General features: G+C 44.3%; 3 protein-coding genes across 3 annotated transcripts in view; 1 reads left to right on the top strand and 2 right to left on the bottom strand.

The window, feature by feature from the left end:
• Nucleotides 1–20,236, top strand: part of LOC126004088 (peroxiredoxin-1) — a 1,184,503-nt gene that overhangs the window by 876,787 nt on the left and 287,480 nt on the right. The window lies entirely within an intron of this gene.
• The window catches only part of VASH1 (vasohibin 1), a 967,981-nt gene that overhangs the window by 760,985 nt on the left and 186,760 nt on the right, over nt 1–20,236 (bottom strand). The window lies entirely within an intron of this gene.
• TTLL5 (tubulin tyrosine ligase like 5) overlaps nt 2,682–20,236 on the bottom strand; it is a 310,256-nt gene continuing 292,701 nt past the window's right edge. The window contains exon 34 of the mRNA XM_049770318.1: nt 2,682–3,059. Coding sequence (XP_049626275.1) covers nt 3,037–3,059 — 23 coding nt within the window. The 3' untranslated portion in view covers nt 2,682–3,036. The remainder of the gene's footprint in view (nt 3,060–20,236) is intronic.

The raw sequence follows: 20,236 nt of genomic DNA, 5'->3' as shown, positions 1-20,236 counted from the left end.
CTTTCCCCATCAGTTGAGAATGAAGGCAACTGGCAGAGGGTCTGACAGGAGGCAGTTTTTGTCACCAGTTTAAGTCTGGAGAGCATCCCTAAGAACCCCTTTCGAGGCAATGGCCTTTCATTAGGATTTGGGGATGGAATAGGACCAAAAAAAAAAAAAGAGAGAGAGAGAGAGAAAGATCTTGTGAGGTCAAGGATCACAGAGCCATGCAGAATTCTATTGGGGTGTCGACGCCCACCTGAAGCAAGTTGGTATAAGCAGCAAAGAACCATTAGTAAAACTTGGTCCTCTGATGAAACTAACATTCACTGGTGAAAAGAATGCTTGGAGCTAAAATTTACAGGGTGACAGAAGCACATGAGCATGTATACGACCATGTACACATGTATACATGTGCATTTATTTTATTCCTTCTTAAGTTCTCCCAAACTGACCTCCTGAGTTTGTGCACCAGACATTTTCCTGGCTTTCTCCACAGCCAGCAAATTCTAAAGGTTTCTCCTCAATCTTTATCTCATGCCACATACCCAGTTGCCTCTGCCATGGTCAGGCAGCTATATTCCTGTCCCGAAAGGTGTTTGTGCCTCATTTTCCTCAAGTCTACAATCATCAGTATCCCCCTTAGAGTCTGCGTATTGCAGTTGCCATTCTCACTATTCAGTGAAACAAAGACTTGATGAGCATTTGTGGGAAATGGTGCTGTTTCAGGTAGGATTAAGACTGCCTCGATTGAAAAGCAGTATATTGACCACATATTGCATCAATGGCTTTCACTTCAAGACTCAATAAAGAAGAAATCATCCTTCTAGAAGAAACCATCTTGGTGTCCAGTCTGAGAGTGCATCACTGACATGGTTGGTGGCCATGTGCCAATACAATGAACTGTTTCTGCAGATCCCAAGGAAAATGGCTCATGCTGTGATCCCAAATGTTCTTTCCACGCTGCAACTTTATTGTTTTTCTTAATTAGCAGACAGTTACTGCCTCTGGGTCTTCCATCTCATCTCTTCGTGCCACATGTCCTTGAATCACTGTCCATCTTCCAAAACACACTTGGCTGGGGGAGGCGAAAGAGGGACATAGCTGTTGGATGGAGGGTTATCTCAGTTCAATGCCAAAAGTCCAGAACCCATGAAAATGAAAGGAAGAGGACTGGACTAGGATTGTAGGATCTGATTTGTACATTGCATATGCAGGGAATTAGTTTAGGATTTGATTCCAATTGCTTACATGGGCAACTGCAAGCATTCAGGTTTGGTCTGAAAGTTCCCTCACTGGATTCTAGTCTCAGAGTCTCTTCCTTTTCAAAGATCCACATAAATTCCCCCCAAATTCCTTAATTGCCAATATCTCCTATCAGCAAGGGACTATGAAGAATTTAAATTTGTCTCCTATTTAATTCACCATCACATTAGCCCACAGTTAAGACAGTATTTGCATGACTGAACAGATGTCCCAGGAGCATATGAAATACATTCTCTCTTCCCTTCTGCAACCAAGGACTCTAGCCCACACAAACAAGCAAACCTTTCCATGTACTAAGCCTTCATTTTCATTTACTAAAAAGGTAATAAAACCCCTTCCTGTCCTTTTTCAGTTACCATTACTCTCTCTCTTTTTTTTTATTTTTGGGCTATACCCAGTGACACTCAGAGCTTCCTCCTGGCTATGAGCTCAGAAATCGCTCCTGGCTTGGGGGAACCATATGGGACACCAGGGAATCGAACAGCGGTCTGTCCTAGGTTAGCCGCATGCAAGGCAAATGCCCTACAGCTTGTGACACTGCTCTGGCCCCTGATTATTATTTCTTTTAAGACTGTTTGTTCCTGCCACCCCCAGCAGTGTTCTAGTTCTGTGCTCAGGGGTTATGGGATACCACATGCATTTACCACAAGGCAAATGCAGTGCTATCTCTCTGGTTCCTCTTTGGAAATCTGAATGATGCATCCATAGCCTAATGTGTTGAGGTCTGGGAGCTCAGTATGTCACTCTCCAAGGCAGCTCAGGCAAGCCTATGCATGTCTGCCACCCATCTCCTGGTCTTCTCAGCAGAAAGTCAACTGAGAAGCTAGGTCTAAGATAGCGAAGTTTGAGCAGAGGACCAAAGAGGAAGAAGCTGTGGGCTTCTGGTGATTGGGCCATGAACATGTGCACAGTTTCTAAACTATGCCCTTCAGAGATATCAGCCCAGGGTGGCTGCTTTGCAGACCTCCCAGGGATCTTTGGGATCCTTGAGATCTCCCATCTATCTGCTGAAACAGAATGAAAGAAGAAAACATCCTTAAACAGCTCGTATTTCTACAAGGATGCTGCAAAATTGCCCAGCAAGGAGATAAAATAAGAAGTTGGTTCCATTTCAGTCTTGTGAATGCCAACTGTTGAGAAATAAAGTTTGGAAAACAAAAACAAAAAAAAAATTAAAAAAAAAAAGAAAGGAAAATACAATTATTTATTTATTTTTATAAATCATTCATTCCAAAAAGGGCCTTCACCATGGCTCCCATGGTGGCAGCATCAATACTGCTCCCTGTTCCCCAGGACCCTTTGTGCTGAGTGCCCTCTCCCCCCACAGGCCCATAGATAATTGGGGGGGCGGGCGAGTCCACTTTGGTTGACATTGTAGGACTGCAATCAGGTAGAAAATAAAGCTCAATACAGGAAAAGAAGAGGAAGCGAATGCAAATAGCCAAAGCGCCTCTTTTATAGCATCTCTGTGTGGAAGTGGGAGAGGGCAGAGGAGACCTAAGGAAGGAGGGAGGGTGGAAGATACAGACTCTGGCAGTGGGGGATGATGCAGCAGCCCCAAATGTCCCCACTGCCCAGTGCTTTCCACATCCAACTCCTGTGTTTTCCTGTTGTCTCGGGGCAAGTCTGGACCGAGGTGCTGGGTTCTGCTAGAAGGCATGGGGGAACCCCCACAGCAGGGGCCTACGGCTGTCCAGCAGAGTGGCAGGTGGATGAGCTGGCCCTGTTCACATCCCCAGGTGTGGTGGAGTGGCCACAGGTGCTTCCTGGGTGTTCGCCATTCGCCACGGCTCATCCTTTATTTTGAGCAGGATCTGAAAGAGAGAACAGGGATGTTGGAGCAGGGACGACTCGGTGGCACCAACTTGGGAGCAGTAGTGAGAATAAAGAAGCTGCAGCCAAGGGGCCAGAGCAATATCATAGCAGCAGGGCATTTGCCTTGCATGTGCTGACCCAGGACCAACCTGGGTTCCATCCCTGGCATCCCATATGATCCCCTAAGCCAGGAGCAACTTTTGAGCGCATAGCCAAGAGTAACCCCTGAGCGTCACCAGGTGTGGCCCAAACATCAAAACAAACAAAGAAGCTGCAGCTAAGTTGATGGTCAGCTCAAAGGAGGGCATTTGGATGCATCCCAGAATATTCCCTGCTGGGGCTGAGGCTGCTGTAGTTCTTTCCCACCATCCCCTCTTCAGAACTGGTGATATACATGATACTTATTTTGCCCTTTTTTTTTTTTTTTTTGAGGCGGGGGACTACATACGGCACTGTCCAATGATCACTTCTGGTGCTGCACTCAGGAATGACTCCTGGCAGGCTCTGGGGACCATCTGGGATACTAGAGATGGAACCTGGGTTGGCCCCAGTCAAGTCAAATGCCCTACCCGCTGTACTATCTTTCCAGCCCCCTTTTTGCTTCTTAAATAGAAGATACTAGATAGCACTCATTTTTTCTAGATGTGGGTCCAAATTAGAAACAATCAGTATTGACCAGCCTGAAGAAACAGCCCCAGGTATGCTTTTGATCTGAACTTCCTGGCTCTCCAATATGGGGGCGCAGCCCTGGCCCCTTACCACAGTGTACACCAGATTTACAACGTACAGAGCGCTTACCACCGATCTGAGCGCTGAATCCTGAGATTACCCTGCACTCTGAGATTCTACCAAGTCCTCCCTTTCTCATTATTGTGACTTTTATGTTACTTGTCCTCTAGTTTATTTTCTGTATATAATCATTTCTCTAAATAACTGCATTATACCATTGTAGGTGGTTTCCTATTTGATAGTTGTGCTCGGACTACTCCCTATATGTGATCTCAGTTCATGGATCAGTGGGGAATTTCTTTAGGTTCCACTTAGGAGCAGAATTGCTGTGGCAATCATACTTGGGCCTTATGCCAGCTTGCTTTCCAAAATGGTTACAGCAGTTCATACCACCTCTGGTAGTGAGTGGATGCATGAACCCCTTTCCCCCCCCATCTCCAATTTCCCTACAGGTATACAAGTGAAAAATATTTGCTGTCACCTGAATTACAGTGGTGCCCTGCCATGGCTTTCAGCAGATTTGTCAACTAGGAATGAGGCAAAACACTGCAAATGATCTACTTATATGTTTTGTCATCTGTAAAGGGACACATCTACTGCTTATTTTTCCTACTTAGTTGTTCAGTCAATTACTTTTACAGAAATAACATTTTTGGGGGGCTGGAGTGATAGCACAGTGGGTACAGTGTTTGTCTTGCATGTGGCTGACCCAGATTTGATCCCCAGCATCCTAGATAGGTCCCCTTAGACCCCTGAGCACAGAGCCAGGCCTAACCCCTAAGCACTATTAGGGAAGGCCCAAAAACCAACAGACCAAAAAATAGTTTTGAGTTATAAATATATATATATAAATGTGAAAAAGGGGCCAGAGCAGTGGCGCAAGTGGTAAGGCATTTGCCTTGCACACGCTAACCTAGGAAGGACCGCGGTTTGATCCCCTGGTGTCCCATATGGTCTCCCAAGCCAGAAGCGACTTCTGAGCTCATAGCCAGGAGTAATCCCTAAGCGTCACTGGATGTGGCCCAAAACAAACAAACAAACAAAAAGTGAAAAAAAAAATCTTTTTTTTCACACCCTGAATAAACTGGCCCAAAACAAACAAACAAAAAAAAAGTGAAAAAAAACCTTTTTTTTTTTCACACCCTGAATAAACCTGAACATACATTGGCTTTTGGAATATTGAGATCTGTGCACCTTTCACCACAATCAGGTCCAGGGCATTTTATTCCTCTTAGCCATCCCACACATCTAATTCTCCCAATCTAGGCAACCAGTAATTTACTTTCTATGAGACTTAACTATTCTGAGCAATGAGAAATGACACAATATGTGGTCCTCTGTGCTCAGCCTCTTCCCTTCAGTGTGTTTGCAAGGGTCCCCTTTGTTGGGCATGCACCAGTAAGGCCACCCACTGTAACACTGGCCTGATATTTTTTTTGGGGGGAGCCACACCCAGTGATGCTTAGGGGTTACTCCTGGCTATGCACTCAGAAGTCGCTCTTGGCTTGGGGAACCAGATGGGACACCAGGGATCGAACCCAGGTCCGCCCTCGGTCAGTCATGTGCAAGGCAAATGCCCTACCGCTGTGCTATATCTGGCCCCTGGCCTAGTAGTTTTAATTCACTCATCAATGGAGAAGCAACTGGTTGATTTCACCTTTTAGACATCATGGTTCATACTACTACTATGAACATTAATGTCCAATCTGATTTTGGGGAACATGTTTTCATTTCTCCTGGGTATGCCTCATAGTAGAATTTCTGGGTCAGGTGGTAACTCTGGTTTAACTGTTTGAGGAACTGCTAAACTGTTCTCTGAAGCAGCAGAATATGAAGGTTCCAGTGTTTCCACCTCTTTACCAACCCTCTGTTATTTTAGTTATTGCCATCCTGGAGGGTAACATAGTATTTTCTCTCACTTGTATTCTCAGTGGCTAAAGGTATAGACACTATTTTCTTGTGCATGCCTGTTTGCATTGTTCAGATTCTCCATTAACATCAGACTAAACTAATTGGCTGTTCTGCTTTTATAAGGCTGTGGGGTGCCTGATGAGCAGACCCGGAGATGGAGTGTATTTGAGAGTGGAAGAGTTCAGGCTCCCTGAGGCTCCAGTACTTAGAGAAAGACAGTGAGCAGACCCTCTCCGAGAACCCCCTTTCTTTGTTGCAGATGTGGGAAAAGAGCGAGGGCAGTTTTGTCTGTGGGGAGTCAGACTTCTCATGAACTACCCCAACTCTATCTGTAAGCAGCCCTGGGACTGGGGTACACAAGGGCCACACTGAAGATTGCTTGCAATGACCTGCAGCTGGCTGCAGGAGGGACGAAGCCGAGTGTCTGTGGTAGGATCCTCCCTTCCCCTTTCACAGCAGGCCTGGCCCACAAGAGACAGCAAACTTATTTTTTTTAAACTTTATTGATCAATTGGTTGATTGGTTTTTGGGTCACACCCAATAGCACTCAGGGGTCACTTCTGGCTCTACACTCAGAAATTGCCCCAGGCAGGCTGGGGAGACCATATGGGATGCCAGGAATCGAACCAGGGCAAATGCCCTACTGCTGTGCTATCTCTCCGCCCCAGACAGCAAACGTATGATGCTTGTGTTTGTAAAGGCAGGGCAGGATTCCAACTGTGTGACGTGTTTGCCCTTTTTGTTTTGGGAGCCATACCTGGCAGTGCTCTCAGGGGCTACTCCTGGCTCTGTGCTATTCCTGAAGGCAAATCTTGCACACCAAGCCCTTGGGGGTCCTTTCTCCCAAATAATAGAAACCGACACTGAACTAGAGACGTTTTTCTCCCTCCAAGGTCTGAAGTACAAAGATGAAGTAAGTCATTTGCCTTGCATGTGTGAGGGAAATGATACACCTTAATAATAATAATAATAAAAATGAATCCACGGGCAAAGACTTTATACATGTGCCTTCTACATTTGGTTCTAAAGCCTTTCTTGTCATAAAGTTCTAGCCCCTTTAATTCTTCTATAACAATGGTTTTACATCTATAAAGTTTCCTGAGCTGCTGTTGTTTGTCCATGCAGTTGTATATTGTCCCTTCAAATCTGAATGAGAATCGGGCTGGGTAAAGTACTCTTGGTAAGGTGTTCAATTCATTGTTTTTTCACAGTCTTCATGCCTGGCGGGTTTCCTTGGGTAAATCTGTAAATCTTTTAATTAATTAATTAATTAATTTTTGGGTTTTGGTTCACACCCGACCATGCTCAGGGGATACTCCTGGCTCTATGCTCAGAAATCACTCCTGGCAGGCTCGGAGGACCATATAGGATGCCGGGAATCGAACCTGTGTCTGTCCTGTGTTGGCTTCATGCAAGGCAAACGCCCTACCGCTGTGCTATTGCTCTGGCCTCCATCTGCTGTAAATCTTAAGAATGCTCCTTTGTATGTAGTTTCCTTTTTTATGTAGAGCTTTCAGTTTTCTCTCTATGGCTTTGGCCATTCTGATTAGGATGTGTCTTGGCATATTTTCATTTGGGTCTCTATAGCTGCTTCCTTTCAGACATCCAGGATATGGGTGCTTGTGTTCTCCAGCTCTGGCAACTTCTCGGCAATGATGTCTTTCACTGTTGCTTCTTCATAGGGGTTGCCTTCCTGGCCCTCTGGAACCCTGGTGATTCTTACGTTGTTCCTCTTGAATTCATCCCAAAGTTCTCTTGTCAGCTGTTCATTTATTATCCTAAAGCCTTTCTGATGGAGGGGGGTGGTCTGGCAACATGCTAGTGTGGTAAGGAGGACCGTGAATGAATCCACTTATTTATATCCTGAGTGACATTCGGAGAAAGGGACAGCTGGGGAGCGAGAGCCAACCTGCTGGCCCTCACCTTCCTGGGCGCGGCTCCAGTATGTAGGAATGAACACGAACAGAAGAGCATAGATCCATTTCATGAAACCCTGCCTGGGTGACAAAGGCACTGGACACAGCTGCTTCAGAGCAAAGGCAGCCCCTGAGGAACATGTAGGAGGAAAGAGCGCCCAGAAATCCTCCTTCACTTCTCATGAACACCCCAAGGCACTGCTCCAAACTCTCAGATGTTAAAACCAACATGAGCTTGAATCCAGGGATGGTGGTGCAAGAGATCGACTTGCAAATGGGTGTGGAAGACTTATAAGAAAGTGCGATTTTATGGGAATTCTACTGTCAAGAAGAAAGTCATGTCCACAGGTTAGTTCTGAGAAAAAGACTGTCACACCCCCCCCCTTTTTTTTTTTTTTTAGTTTTTGGGCCACACCCGGTGATGCTCAGGGGTTACTCCTGGCTATGCACTCAGAAATTGCTCGCCACCGCTCCGGCCCCATGTCATTCCTTTTTAAGAGATTTAAAGAGATGTTTAAGAGATTTCAATTCTTGCCAGCCTGTAAAATAACAGTCCCCATTCTTCTGGTTCATTTTCTGGTTATAACTTAATGGTAACATGGGTATGATAAAAGTCACATCATGGACCAGAAAGACACAAATCTATGTGAGCAACTTTCATGTCAACTAGGACCAAATGTTTTTTTTTTTGAGGGGGGCATTATATTTAGAGAGTAGGTTGTTTCACAGTTGTGTGCTGGGCTTGGTTGTGTAGATATACAGAAATGCAATGACTTGCCCTTTTTGAGTACTTAAAAAATGCAATGCTAACTAAAATCAAAGTTCTTAGGACTTAATTCTAAGACCGGTTTATATCTAACTAGTTTTGAGGCAAATCTTCTGAAAGAAATATTGTGTACATTTATAAACAAATAACAGACTGAATTTATAAATAGTAATTCACTTAAAGGAAAATAATTTATTCCAGAAAAAGTCTCTGCTTTCTTGACAAAGTTTCCTTATAGAGAACTGCAGTAAATGAAGAGAAAAAAACAGTGTTGTGAGAATTATGATTTGTACTATTGCCTTTTACTCTTTGGCATTTAATAACAATGCTGATCATATTTTGTCTAGGTCAAATACATACTCATGATGAAAAATCTTTTTAAATTTTAAAAATAATATTTAAATCATCTTTTTTTTTATTTGGATTTTGGGCCACACCCAGCAGCATTCAGGGGTTATTCTGGGTTCTGGACTCAGAAATTGCTCTTGGCAGGCTCAGGGAACCATATGAGATGCCAGGGTTGGCCGTGTGCAAGGCAAATACCCTACTGCTGTGCTATCACTCCAGCCCTATTTAAATCATCTTTTTTTTTTTTTTTTTTTGGTTTTTGGGTCACACCCGGCAGCACTCAGGAGTTTCTCCTGACTCTACGCTCAGAAATCGCCCCTGGTAGGCACAGGGGACCATATGGGATGCCAGGATTCGAACCCCTGTCCTTCTGCATGGAAGGCAAACTCCACGCTATCTCACCAGCCCCTATTTAAATCTTGAGTAGCTAAAAAAAGGGTTTTCTTTCTTGCTTTCTTCCTTCTCTTTTCCTCACTCTTTCACGTTTGCTTCATTTATTCACTGAACAAATATCTATCATTTAACATACATATACTCCCTTCAAGAAAATTAAAATTGGGGCCAAAGCAATGGCACAGGTAGGATGTTCACTTTGCATGTGGCCTATTCTGGGTAGATCCCTGGCATTCTATATAGTCCCTCAAGCCTGCCAGGAGTGAATAATCCCTGAGTTCTGCTGGGTGTGGCCCAAAAACAAACTAAAAAAAAACAAATAAAAAACCCAGAAAATAGAAAATTAAAATTGAAGAAAATATATAAAACATAAAGTATGGGCAGGCCCGAAGAGATAGCACAGCGGTGTTAGCCTTGCAAGCAGCTGATCCAGGACCTAAGGTGGTTGGTTCGAATCCCGGTGTCCCATATGGTCCACCGTGCCTGCCAGGAGCTATTTCTGAGCAGACAGCCAGGAGTAACCTCTGAGCACCGCCGGGTGTGGCCAAAAACCAAAACAAACAAACAAACAAACAACCATAAAGTATGGGTTATAAATACCTGAGGAGAGTTATCATGGAGAGACTAGGGTGATAGTACAGGGGCTAAGGTCCTTTCCTTGTATATAGCCCACCCCAGTTTGATTTCCAGCACCACATAGTCCCCCTAAGAATGACTGGGAGCAAATCCTGAGGACAGAGCTGGGCTCCCTAAAGTAATTACAAGTTAGAGGTGTAGCTTAGGATAAGTACAAGTCTTCAGAGGCTGAAGCATTTGGGCTAGGCCTCTAAGATTGGAAACCATTTATTTTTTTGTGAAAATTAACAAAAATAATACAGATGCTAAACAAAACACAGGAAAAGATATATAGTAAAGGAAAAGGGAAAAGCAATAATTTCTAACCTCATATCAACTGTGTCTCATTCTCCCTAGACTAAATGTGCCTAAATTCATAAAGAATAATGGAAGGACATACTTTTAATTATCTGAGAAAGACAGAATATAGAGATTCTAAATCAATCCAGTTCTCACTATAATATACAGCAGAAAATGCATCTTACACAAACACATGACAAAGTATCTTCATGGCTTAAATAAAAGCTCCACCAAAATAAAATCTTATTTTTGCTACTGATGGATTCTAGTATTTTCCTCTCTATTCCATTAAGTTCCATTGCAAGGGTTGGGTGGAGAGAAAGACAGCCAAGTGACCTACTGGTAGATGTTCAAAACTTGCTCTGTGGGAAAGCCATCAGAAGTCCCACTTGGTGTTGTTAGGGTGATTTTTCATCACAACCAAGTTCAAATAACCAAAATGAAGTCAGTGCAGGCAGAGGAGAGGAAGGCCATATAGTCCTGGCTCAGGAGCCTCTGGGACCCACTGAGCTGACCCCGCTGAATTGAATCCACTGAGCTGAACCCGCTGAGCTGAATTCACTAAGCTGAATCCACTTTGTAATCCACTGAACTAATCTGACCGTATGCCAACTGGCCCACAATTTAAAAATCACAATGCAGGCTGGAGTGATAGTATGGTAGTGTGTCTGCCTTGCATGTGGTAGAACCGGTTCAATCCCCAGCATCCCATAAGGTTCCCAGAGCCAGGAGTAACTGTTGAGCACTGCAGGTGTGGCCTCTAAATCCAAACCAACCAACCAACCAACCAACCAACCAACCAACCAACCAACCAACCAACCGACTAATCAACATTGCATTGTAAACAAACATAATGCAAGCAACTAGACTATCCGATCCCTTAGGAGACAGTTTCAGAAGGAAAATGTATGAGACTGGAAAGGCAAATTGCATGGTGCAATGTGACAGGGCATCTCTCAACTGCTCCGCCTTTGGCTTCCGGCACCTTTGGCTCCTGGGCCAATGAGCCATCTCATTAGTAACATTAGGAAAACCAGTTTCTCCAAGCAGAGGTTCTTTCTCTGCAACATGGGAATCATAACACATCTACCTCACTGGATTGTTCGGCAGGTCAAATAAGAAAATCTATGAAGCATTCTGGAAATAAGAAGGGTCCTAAGAGATCAGGGATGGTTCGATGGCAAAATGTCCTGTCTTTCAGGCATGAGTTGCTGAATTCAATCCGTGGTGCTGCCCACACTTAAGAGTTGGGTCGGGCCCGGAGAGATAGCACAGCGGCGTTTGCCTTGCAAGCAGCCGATCCAGGACCAAAGGTGGTTGGTTCGAATCCCGGTGTCCCATATGGTCCCCCGTGCCTGCCAGGAGCTATTTCTGAGCAGACAGCCAGGAGTAACCCCTGAGCACCGCTGGGTGTGGCCCAAAAACCAAAAAAAAAAAAAAAGAGTTGGGTCGTTGCCACTTCTGATTTGAGACAATGACCCCGACACCCCTAAGCTCACAACAATGTGTGATTCCAGTGAGTACTGCAGCCAAATGTGCGCACGCATTATACCAGAGTAGTTGGACCTCCTCCTTTTCCTGGCGACTCTGCAACTAAAAACCTGTGATCCCTGTCAAGCACATGTGTGAGCTGTGTAACTCACATGGGGGACTGCAATTAGTGTGTGTGAGGACTGCAACTAAAGGAGTGAGACCCTAGCAAGCACTCCAACCAAGCCTGTGAGCACCCCAACCAAGTGTGTGTGTGAATACCCAAATGGACAAGATTGTGAGCTCCCACCAACCTTCTTAGTGAGTACCCCAAGCCCATTTGAGATCCCCAACCAATGTCAATGGGGCCAATACCAGAACTGATGCTGGAGCCCAACCAAGCCAGCAAGAAAGCAGCCCACAAAACCTACATGTGAGCACCCATGAGTGTGTGGGATACCCAACCAAGCCTGTGTGTAACACCCAAGTCATAAAGAACACAGCAAAGGGAAAGGAAAAAGAGTAGTAAAGCTCCTGTGGGTGGTATTCTCAGAACATGATTCAGTCTCACAGAATTATATTCCCAGCAACGAAAAACAGAAAAAGAAAAAGCATCTGCCACAGCATCTGAGCTCATCAATCATTCCTGCCATCTTGATCTCCCCTCTAGAAGGCTCTGAACCTTCAAAATACCCAGGTGCCTCTCAAGCGGGCCACCATGGAACCTCTGTAGCTCTCCTTTCTAGAAAGTCCTGCATGTCCCTCTGCTCTTCCTTAACATTCTTTCCCCCGGGGAATGTAGTCTCCACCTCCTAACTTAGTGAGCTGCTCTGTAAAGACAACTAAGCCTCAACACCTGCCTCTGACTTTTTCCTGAACATTATGTCAATAGAAATTTTGAAATGCTAACAGTACTTGGCTAAGAGACCTCAAAGGACTGGTGTGCACGTTTTGCATGAAGAAGCACCCTGTTCAACCCCTAGCACTGGAAAACCACCAAGAATGACTCCTGAGCACAGAGTTAGGAGTAGCCCCTGAATAGCAATGGGCGTGTTTCCCAAACAACACAAAACGAATACCACAAACTGGACTCCAAAAATACTAACATTAGTAAGTCTCCACCCTGCCCTATCCACATTGCAGGGGCTCGAACCATGGCACTTGCATTATTTCAACAATGAAGTTTGGCTAAGTGAAAAGGCTGTACAACTGCCTCACCCCCATGCGCATGGCCATCTGGGCAAAGGAAAGGAGGTGGAGGAGCTCATGCTGGCACAGGGTAGAGGAATGTAGCTACTGTGTTCTGCTGACAATGCTGACAATGTGGAGACACCTCAAAAACGAAACATGAAACGAATGGCCACAATTCAGCAACTGCACTCAGCAACCTCTGAGGAACTGAGGACAGACTCACACAGAATGGAGCTTCTCCCTGGTCAGAGCAGAAAGACAGGAATAACAAAGGCCCCCACCAGGGCAGAACCAAATGTGGTCCATGCAGACCATGGAAGGTTTCTCTGCAGCACAGAAAAGAGGCTCTGGCTCAGGCTGCCACATGGATGAGCCCTGAGGACATTATGCTACACGGAATAAACCAGTGTTTGTCTCAAATGGCAAGTGCAGTGTGCTCCCACCCCACTGCCATGTGCAGTGATATTCGGAGAACAGGACAGAAGTTTCTGGGCTAAGAGAGTAGGGACGGGGTCAGCGTTTAATGGATAGTTTCAGTTTTGTTAGATGAAAGAAAGTTCTAGAAATGAATTGGTTGCACAAAAATCCATTGAACTGTACACTGAAAATGAATAAAATATTAAATTTTGTGTTCTGTATATTCTGCCACAATTTGAAAAATGATTGTCATACTCATCACACTTTCTGCTCCAGACACTATACACCATGTGCATTATCCCTTTTCACCATGCATTTGTAAAGATGCTAAGCAGTGGGATGGTGGAAAGTTGGAGGAAGAGGTCCTTTCTGTCTGTCTCACCTCCCTTCCCATCTAGTTGAGGTTACAGCTCCTTCACTTCCTCTGGGTAAAAGCTCTCCACCTCTTTTATTCCAGTCAGGCCAGTATGGGTGGCCTTCTAGCATGAGCACCATATCTATATTTACAAATGTTGGCAGCCAATCCAGACCTAGTAGGTTCTCACACCTTCCAAGTCAATATCAGCCTTTCATTGGGATTTATATATCCATAAAAACCCGAAAGGGGAAGAGCCCTTGGTAGTCTGGTCATGAACCTGAAAGAAAAAGATTGAAACAGCTCAAACTATGCCTCACCGTATGATCTTAGAATAATGGAGACAAAACCCACAAAGAAAGAAATGAGGGAGGTTGGGACCAGAGAGGATCACGGGTAAAGTGCTTGCCTTGCATGTGAATGACTCTGGTTTGGTCCATGGCACAGGATATGGTCTCTTGAGCAATGATAGGAATAATGCTTGAACACAGAGTCAGGAGTATGTCCTGAACACCATCTAATGTGGACTACCTCTGGCCCACTTACCCAATCAAAAAACAAAACAAAACAAAACAAAAAAACCAACAAAAATTAATGTTTTGGATTGAGTGTGGGCACCCTTCACCCTTCTGCCCCTAATCTCATACTTCCGAAGTCCTGGCAGCCAAAAACATGCCCCACAAACACACGCTATGTCTGCATTCAGCCAGCACCAAAACTCACTCTATTCTTGAAAGAAATGTAAACCAAGCCATGAAAAATCACGGGTACATGAGCCACATAGCTGAAAATGGCAATTTTGGGAGGATAGGGTGAGCCACATCCCTGCCCTGCCAAAGCCACACCAGTTGCACCCCCCACCTACAACTGCCACTTTGCCAATGACCTGGCTTCACCAACCACAGAGCTTTGCAGAGATGCCAAAACAACCAAAACACCAGTATGGAGGTCTTTGGGCTCAGGACTTTCTTTGGAGTGAATGTAACACCCTCCTCCCTCCTTCATACTTCCGGAAGCCCTGGCAGCTGAAACCTCACCCCATATCAATCACAGTATCTGCCACAGAGCTTGGAATTCCTGGACTGTGGGGCCACTTATGTGGCCATGTGACAACTACAAAATCTTTTCAATACTATCATCCCAGTAGGAACACATTAATTTCAACATCAACATGGATTCAAAGCCACCAAATGTTCAGAAATAAAACAAATAACAGAAAATCAACTAGTATCAAATTGCTTAGCAAACTTTTTGACAATGACTTAATGACTTCATTGCTATATACATTATTATTATTATTATTATTATTATTTGGCTTTTGAGTCTCACCTGGTGATGCTCAGGGGTTACTCTTGTCTCTGTGCTCAGAAATTGCTCCTGGCGGGCTCAGGGGACCATGTGGGATGCTGGGATTCGACCACCGTCATCCTGGGTTCACCGGGTGCCCTATCACTGCACTATCGCTCCAGCCCCACTTAGAATTCTTGAGGTGTCCTAATCTTCTCAAGAAATGGGAATCAGTAAGCACCCCTTTTCTTAGGGGGTCTAAGGTGGGGATTGTTACAGAACCTAATTATATGCTGGGTACACCAACAGAGACTTTAGATGTCAGAGTCCTTTAAGTGAAGGTGAAAACTAAAGTTCTGAAAATGACTTAAAAACATGAGCCTGGAGAAAACAACACAGAAAAGATAACTTAGGCACAGAATTGTTTCAGTGTCTCCCTCTGCTATGATTTCCATGTGTGTAGAGCGTCGTGTGGCATCAGAATATCAGTTTGGGAAGTGCGTCCCTTCTGTTATCTAAAGAGAGCCAGAGGAAGCAATATACAAGCTCAGGGGACTAGCAGGACAGTCAAAGGAACTCCCCATAAATTATTGTAATGGGCAAACACACACACATAAGGCAAGCACACACATGCATGCGTATGCACACAGATGTACACACATTTCAGCACCTGGGCCATGGTAGTGATCAACAGATAGCTAATATTACTCTTAGGATATTTCAAATTATATCATGTCAAAGAGCAAAGGGAATTAGAGAACTTCAAAGTACCATGAGTGAGAACAGAACATGATCTGAAGGCTTCAGATAGTAACTTAAATTTCATTTCTTCAAGATTTTCCTTTTAAAAAATGACAAAAATACCTGTATTTATTTGTTTTTCATTTTTTCCTCAGCAATCCATGCACAGACCTAAAGATATCAAACAACTACAAAGGGTATGGAGTTAAAAAGTGTCTCCTCTATTCTAGAAAATTATTATTATTACTGGTGTGCATATGTGAGAACCTTCTCAGAACACTCAACATAGCCATACTCCTTCTCTTTGCATACAAATGGAGCATTGCCTACCTTGGGAACGTGGGGATTCCTTTGGCCTGATAAGAGTTCAGAAACTGGTACCTGTGAATGTGAACATCAACCTCAGAAGAACTTTAGGGAAGTCCCAGGAATAGAACACAAATTCTAAACAGTGATACACCGTTAGCATGGGATACAGTGAGGGCATCTCGCCCTCTTACTGGAGCTCCCCAGCTTCCAGAGCAAGAAAAACTGACATGGGCCCTAGCACCAGTCTGTCATCTCATTCTCCTGCAACCAGGAGATAACAGGAAACAGCTTCTTCCTCTCTTAAAACAAAAGGGCCCCCCAAGAGGGGGTTCCTACAGAAAGAGCCAAATTTATGGGAGCTGAAATTTCGAAATACCTTCACAGTTGATGGCTGCTTCCAGTGTTCTGAAGGGCCCAGGGAGAGTTTCCCTTCTGGTAGACATCACCAACCAGGTAAGGAAGGAGGCGAATGTGAATGAAAAGCAGCCTGACCTCCTGAGGGGACTGTTTTGCTACACCGAGGGTCAGACAAATAGACAATTAAGCTGACAGTGCTGCTAATTTTAGAGGCCACAGCTATTGGAAACTCAGTGTACTCGGATGTCAGTTCATTATCACCACGAAGCAGATGTCCTTTGGGTTCAACTAAAGCCCATTCTCCTCCCAACATTCCTTCTATGAGCTCTCTGAAGGCTCCTGGTGTGCACTGCTTTGCACTCCAAACAATGCAGCCCAGTCACCATTTTCACAACTCCTCACAGGGCTTTATTAAAATATGTCATCTCTCCCTGCCTGATCTTTAAGTTACTCCTGCTGTCACTTTGAGTCTATTACCAAGAATGAAAAAAGAGTAGCTTCTCAACCTTTTATGGCCTATGCACTATCAGTCAAGATTTTGTTCAATGTTACTGTCTATAGTTTATTTTATGAGAGCTATAAATTTCTCTTCACTACCCACACACAAAATGATATGTGTTTAAAACTCCCATGTCTCTTCTCCTTCCCCTTCCCCTCTTGGTATGCTCACCTGGAAGAGAGTCATTGCCTTGGACATAAAGGACTCAGTCATTGTACTGTTTACCCTTCAATCTACTCCCTAAAAAATCATCTTTCTAGGGGCCGGAGCGATTTCTAAGAACATAGCCAGGAGTAATCCCTGAGTGTCACTGGGTGTGGCCCCAAAACAAAACAAAATCATCTTTTCTAGATATCAAACTTTTTCATTTTTCAGATTGGGGCAATCGTAGCTTCACAGAACTGCAGTGTGGCCTGTCGGTGGTACCAGCCAGCATGTCCATGAATTTGATAAAGTCCATCTACTTTATTATGCAGAGTATGTATTTGTCTACTTCTCTAACTTTTATTTTATTAAAAAAAGAGAAAGGACCAACTAGTGTTAAGCAGCCTTCAAGGTGGCCTCCTGAGAAGCTGCTTGAGTCTTGCTGCCCACAATTTGAGTTCATTTCTCCTCAGGTAAGGACAACACTTGTGAGCTGACTTCTAATAAAGGCACTACAACAAAAGCTGGGATGCCACTTCCAAGTAGAAGTTACCAAAAAAAAAAAGATGCAGCTTCTGCCTTGGTCCTAACTCCCTCTTCCCTGTGCTACTTGTCCTGGGAGGCAGCCACCAAGAAGCAAGGCAAAGACACTGGTCTGCTTGAGCTGCCATTACAAGTGCCACAGACTTTGTGGCTTATAGAGTGAGACTTCATTTTCTCACATGCTAGTTGTCGAAAAATTAGAAGGTTGTTTGCTTTTGATCAAGGCATATCCCTTGGGTTTGCAATTGGCTACCTTTGCATTGTGTTTTCAGTTCTGCCTTGGTATATGTTCCTGCAACCTGTTGTATCCTTCCTGATTCCCTCTTTTATAAGAAAATTAGGGGCTGGAGAGATAGCACAGCAGCATTTGGCTTGCAAGCAGCAGATCCAGGACCTGAGGTGGTTGGTTTGAATCCCGGAGTCCCATATGGTCCCCCGTGCCTGCCAGGAGCTATTTCTGAGCAAATAGCCAGGGGTAACCCCTGAGCACCGCCCGGTGTGGGCCAACCCCCCCCCAAAAAAAAAGTTGGGGCTGGCAAGGTGGCGCTAGAGGTAAGGTGTCTGCCTTGCAAGCGCTAGCCAAAGAAGGACCACGGTTCGATCCCCTAATGTCCCATATGGTCCCCCCAAGCCAGGGGCAATTTATGAGGTTAGCCAGGAGTAACCCCTGAGCATCAAACGAGTGTGGCCGAAAAACAAAAGAAAATTAGGCAGAGTGGATGAGAGTTACCCTAAGAGCCTTGTTCAATTGAACCCCACCCCTTTAAAAGGACCACTTCCAAACCACACCCACAAACACAGTTGCCATGTTTGCATTTGGTCAACTACAGAGATTCACTCTAATCTCAAAAGAGATGTAAACCAAACTATGAAAAACCCTGGGTACACTGGCTGCACAGCTGAAAATAGCACTCTCAGAGGGGAAGAGAGGCAGGCCAAGTCCCCACCCTGCAGAAGCCATTCCAACTGCACCCAACACCCACAACCACCACTTTGCCTATGGCCCAGATTCATCATTCAAACACAGAACTCTGCAGAGATGCCAAATCAACCAAAACTGCAGGTATGCTGGTATTGGGGCTGATATGTTGGGACTTTTTTGGAATGGGTACAGGCATATTCCCCCACCCCCTTGCACTTCCAGATGTCCTGGCAACTGAAACCTCTTGTCACAAAAGGGTACAATATTAGTCACAGAGCTTGGACTTCCTAGACTACACAGCTACATATGCAGCCACGTGACAACTCCAAAATTTTCCAGTATTATCATCTTAGGAAAACATCAATTTTGACATTAACATGTATTCAGAGCTACCTAATGTTCAGAAACAAAACAAATAACAAAATCAACTAGCAATAAATCATTTAGCAAACCTCTGACAATGATGTAATGAACTCATTGCAAGATACACTAACTTTCACAAATTTTCTTATTGTACTGCTTAAGATTTTTTCATTTCCACTTACCTATAAACAAACAATATAAAATATATTATTTTATGTCTGTCAAGGGAATAGGCTTGAGAATGGATGGGAATCAGGGGACAATGGTAGAGGGAATTTTATATTGGTGGTGAGAATGGTCTTGGAACATAGATATTATAAGCAACTATGTAGCATATGGTCTTTAGATAAAATGATTTTTTAAAAAAATAAAAGGACCACTTTCCTTCAATTTTGGTCACTTTCTGAAGTACATTAAATGAAACAAACAAACAAACAAACAAAAAACAACAGCAACAGAGTTAATAAGACTTCAACAACTGAATTGGTGCTGGGGCAGAGGCAAGGAGGTACAATAAGAGGACACACTTCAGCCCATAACAGAGAGCATAACACTTCAACCCATGACAAAATCCCTTGAGCTGAGGTGAGCAGAGTTACCAGAGGACAGTTTGTCTACAGTTCCCTGACAGACTGTTTGTTTTTGGGCCATACCCAGCGGTGCTCAGGGGTTACTCCTGGCTCTATGCTCAGGAATCGCACCTGGCAGTATTGGGGAACCATACAGGATGCCAGGAATTGAAACCTGGTTGGCCACGGGCAAGGCAAACACCCTAACTATTGTGCTATTGCTCTGGCCTTGAACCCAAGACTCTGAACGAAAGGCCCCAACTAAGCTAGGATGCCTGACCCAGACACATAAAACCATGCTTGTTGCTTATTAGGTTTTGGGCTACACCTGGCTTAAAAGATAGCTGACTGGTAACTTAATGTATCAGTGACATAAAAATCTATCGACAGAAATACTTGGGTAAAGACTGTAGAAGCTTCTTGAACTTGTTAAAAAAAAAGCCTTAGAGCTAGAGAGATGGCAGGCATCCCATATGGTCCCCTGAGCACTACCAGGAATAATTCCTTAGTGCAGGGCCAGGAGTAACCCAATCATCTCCAGGTATGTGCTTCCACCAAAACAGTAAAGGCCATTAAAAAAAAGTGCTTCAAATCTTGGTTAAAAGACTTGGCTCTTGGGGCCAAAGAGATAGTACATGACGCTAGGCACTTGTCTTGCACTTGGCTGAACTGGGCTTGATCTTTGGCCCCTCCCATATGGTTCCTCTTAGTCCCACCAGGAATGATCCCACAGCTCAGAGTCAAAAATAAGCTCTGAGTACTTCCAGTGTTATCCCCAAACAAATAAAAGCAAAAACTATGTTTTTTTTTTTATTAAAAAATAACAACTTTTGTGGCCAGAAAGATAGCATGGAGGTAGGGCATCTGTCTTACATGCAGGAGGGCGGTGGTTTGAATCCTGCATCCCATATGGTCCCCTAAGCCTGCCAGAAGCAATTTCTGAGCGTAGAGCCAGGAGTAACCTCTGAGCGCTGCCAGGTGTAACCCAAAAACCAAACAAACAAATAAACAAAAAAAAGCTTTTAATGACT

The sequence above is a fragment of the Suncus etruscus genome, chromosome 3, assembly GCF_024139225.1.
Source record: "Suncus etruscus isolate mSunEtr1 chromosome 3, mSunEtr1.pri.cur, whole genome shotgun sequence".
Lineage (NCBI taxonomy): Eukaryota > Metazoa > Chordata > Mammalia > Eulipotyphla > Soricidae > Suncus > Suncus etruscus.
This window is presented reverse-complemented; position numbering and strand designations above follow the sequence as displayed.